Source organism: Tupaia chinensis, unplaced genomic scaffold (genome assembly GCF_000334495.1).
Source record: "Tupaia chinensis unplaced genomic scaffold, TupChi_1.0 Scaffold000586_1, whole genome shotgun sequence".
Lineage (NCBI taxonomy): Eukaryota > Metazoa > Chordata > Mammalia > Scandentia > Tupaiidae > Tupaia > Tupaia belangeri.
The window spans coordinates 33,785-37,046 of record NW_006160102.1 but is presented as its reverse complement, the minus strand read 5'-3'; the positions used below and the strand labels follow the sequence as shown (position 1 = coordinate 37,046).

Here is a 3,262-nt window from a genome sequence, read left to right as displayed (position 1 = left end):
ATCCTGCCTTCTACTATCCTGTGATTCATTTAGACCTTCCATTTGTCCAAAATAATGAGTCAAATAAACTACTCTCTTCAATTCACCCAGCCTTAGATATTTCTGTAAACCACAGAATAACGGGTTAAGATGTCCACTAAATATGTCTTTCATTCTGATTAATGGTCTAGATTAGAGAATAAAAAAAATAATGACTATGGAAAAATGAGGAAACTATGAAATATGTGCATGAGTGTGCATGCAAAATCTATTTATGTTTATTTTACATTTACCAAGTGTTCCTTTCTTTTCTCATCTTTTCAGATAATCCTGTAGGTCACATGGAGAATACTACAAAGGTGACTCATTTTATTCTGGTGGGTCTAACCAACACTGCAGATCTTCAGATTCCACTCTTTGTCTTGTTCACCCTCATTTACCTCATCACTCTGACTGGAAACCTGGGGATGATGGTGTTAATCATGTTGGACTCTCGTCTCCACACTCCCATGTATTTTTTCCTCAGTAACCTGTCTTTTGTGGACTTGTGTTACTCTACAACCATCACTCCCAAGGTCATTGCTGGCTTCCTTATACAAGACAAGGTCATCTCCTACAATGCCTGTGCTGCTCAGATATTCTTTTTCATAGCCTTGGCCACTATGGAGATTTTCCTCTTAGCCTCTATGGCTTATGACCGCTATGCAGCAGTGTGTAAGCCTCTCCATTACACCACCACCATGACGACAAGTATGTGTGCTCGCCTGGTCATAGGCCCCTACATCTACGGTTTCCTGATGTATTTCCAGCCGAGTTCCAACCATTCCATGGACACAGATAAAATTGCATCTGTGTTCTATACTATGGTCATCCCCATGCTGAATCCTGTGGTGTACAGCCTGAGAAACAAAGAAGTCAAGAATGCATTCAAGAAGGTTGTTGAGAAGACAAGATTGTCTGGAGGATTGAGCTTTTAACATTGTAGGGTTCATTATAACCTAGCTTCATTTCCTTCAGAACTTCTCCCTGAAATTAATCACATTTCTACCTTCACGATGCATTTGGAAGTAATGTATTTGTATATGACCATAAACGTCTCCACTGTTTAAATATGTATTGAGTGGGACCAGCAGGTGGTATAGTAGCTAAGGTGCTGAACTTCCATTTGGTAATTGCAGTACTAGTCTCAGACCTGGTGGCTTGAAATGTGCCAGGTAAGTGTGCACACAAGAATAATGGAGAAGGAATTATTATGGCTTGCCCATCCCTTTTTGAATATTTCGGCGGTTGGGGGAGTTCACACTTTCTGTCTCTCTGTTTCTCCAGTGAGTGCACTCACTCTATAGCAAAAATCTCACTCAAAACATGTACTGATTATATTGACAATGCTCTATACTTGTCTCTCTACAAGTGCTTTATAATGTTGTAGCACTCATTCACCTATGAATGATGTATGTTGTGCCATCACGTGTCACTCCTAGCTTTTTATCTCACTACACTCACACCAGTCTCACATAGTTTTTACTATTCTAAGCACGTTCCTGTCTCAGGGAATTTGTACTTGCTGTTCCCTCCTTGTGTTGATCCAAACAGAGATAGTTTTATATCTCCCGTTTGTATTTGAATATCTTTTAATGTAGTTTTTCTTATCTAGTTGCTTTGGATAGACTTCCTGGTATAATTTCGAACAGAGGTGCTATAAGCAGGAATACTTTGTACCTCATATGTGAAGTTTCTGGCCATTTAACTTTTAAAAATTGTGTTTGGCAGACCAGCTGTTAGCGTAATGGCTATGTCGCTGAACTCCCATGTAGTCGACCATGGTTCACATCTCGGACCCCGTGACTGAAAACATGCCAGGCACCTGTGCATGTTTGCCCATGATCCCGCGAAGAGAATAGAAGAGAAGGGACTGTGGCATGGCCATCCCTCCGGGGGTGATTTCTCGCTTTTTGTCTCTCTGTCTCTCTCTGTCTGTCTGGTGAGTGCACACACCTGATAGCAAAAACATCTCCATGAAAAACAAAAATAATGTTTGGGAGCCAGTTAAGGATGCTGGACTCTCACATGGCTGACCGCGTTTGAGTCCTTGTCCTGGTAGCTTGCTTTCTCACTTTCTCTCTCCTCTGTCCCTCTCTAGTCAAATTAAAATAAAATAAATGAATGAATAAGGAAAGTTAATTTTTTAAAAAATTATGTTTAATGTGTGTGTACTTATGTGTGTGTTTTAGAAGAGGTCTTGATGTCTCCTGCCCCAGCCTCCCTATGGCTAGCAATATAGGAATAAACCACCAAGAATCAATCCCAGGTCTCCCACATGACCTCAGCCTCCCAAGCAGCAGCATCCCAGAGGCTACCACAGTGGGAACCAGTCTTTCACTTTTGAGTATATTAATTATGTGCTATTTATAAATGTTTTTCACAGTCTGGATATTCTTAGCTTTTGGAATGATATTTTTATCATGAAAAAACACAACACTTTGGGAACATTTATGCTAGATTAGTAAAATGATCATGTTTCTTTGCCCTTTAGTATATTAATGTTACTTCTTACACTGAAGGATTTTTGTATATTGAAGCATTTCAACATTCCTGGGATGAATTCTACTCACCATGGTTGATAGTTATGTTAATATACTGATGGAGTTGATCAGTTTGCACTGTTTTTGAATTGTTGCATATTCAAGAGAGATTTTGATCTGTAATTTATTTTCTTTGATATTTCTGTCTGTCATTTGAAAGAGGTATTGCACTTTTCACAGAACGAACTGGGAAGCGCTTCATAGGTATTTACTCAAATGAAATTAAATTTTATGGCAATACAAAAAAACTTAGGGAAATTTATAGTTAAAGCAGTTTTATTTGTAACCACCAAACAGTATACATCAACCAAGGAATGGAAATACAATGTATGAATTCAAAGTAAACACTACTTGTCTAGAAAAAAAAAATTCCACCACTGATACAGGAAACAATATGGAGGAACCTTCATACATTAGAATAAGTGAAAGGTACCAGAAGAAAGACTCTAGGATGCTACTTAAGGACATTCTTTCAAAGGCAGAACTATATGGATTTAAAAAAAAAAATAGTGTTTTCTAGGGAATAGGGTTTTAAGAAATTCATTATGGGTGACCATGTTAGTGGTTACATCAATATGTATTTGAACAAATTTTTGAGCTATACACTGAAATGTGTATATTACTGCTAGTAAATAATACATTAGTTAAGCTTTTTTTTTTTTTTTGAAGAGTTTTTTTGCTATAGGGGCGCGTGCATTCGC

The 3,262-nt window shown here is 38.1% G+C and overlaps 1 protein-coding gene across 1 annotated transcript; it reads left to right on the top strand.

Annotated features, from left to right (window-relative positions):
- Positions 1-320: 320 nt before the first annotated feature.
- LOC102470493 (olfactory receptor 5B17) lies at positions 321-956 on the top strand. Its single transcript, XM_006158369.1, has one exon. It carries the CDS (start codon positions 321-323, stop codon positions 954-956), a length of 636 nt encoding a protein of 211 aa, XP_006158431.1.
- The last annotated feature ends 2,306 nt before the right edge of the window (positions 957-3,262 follow it).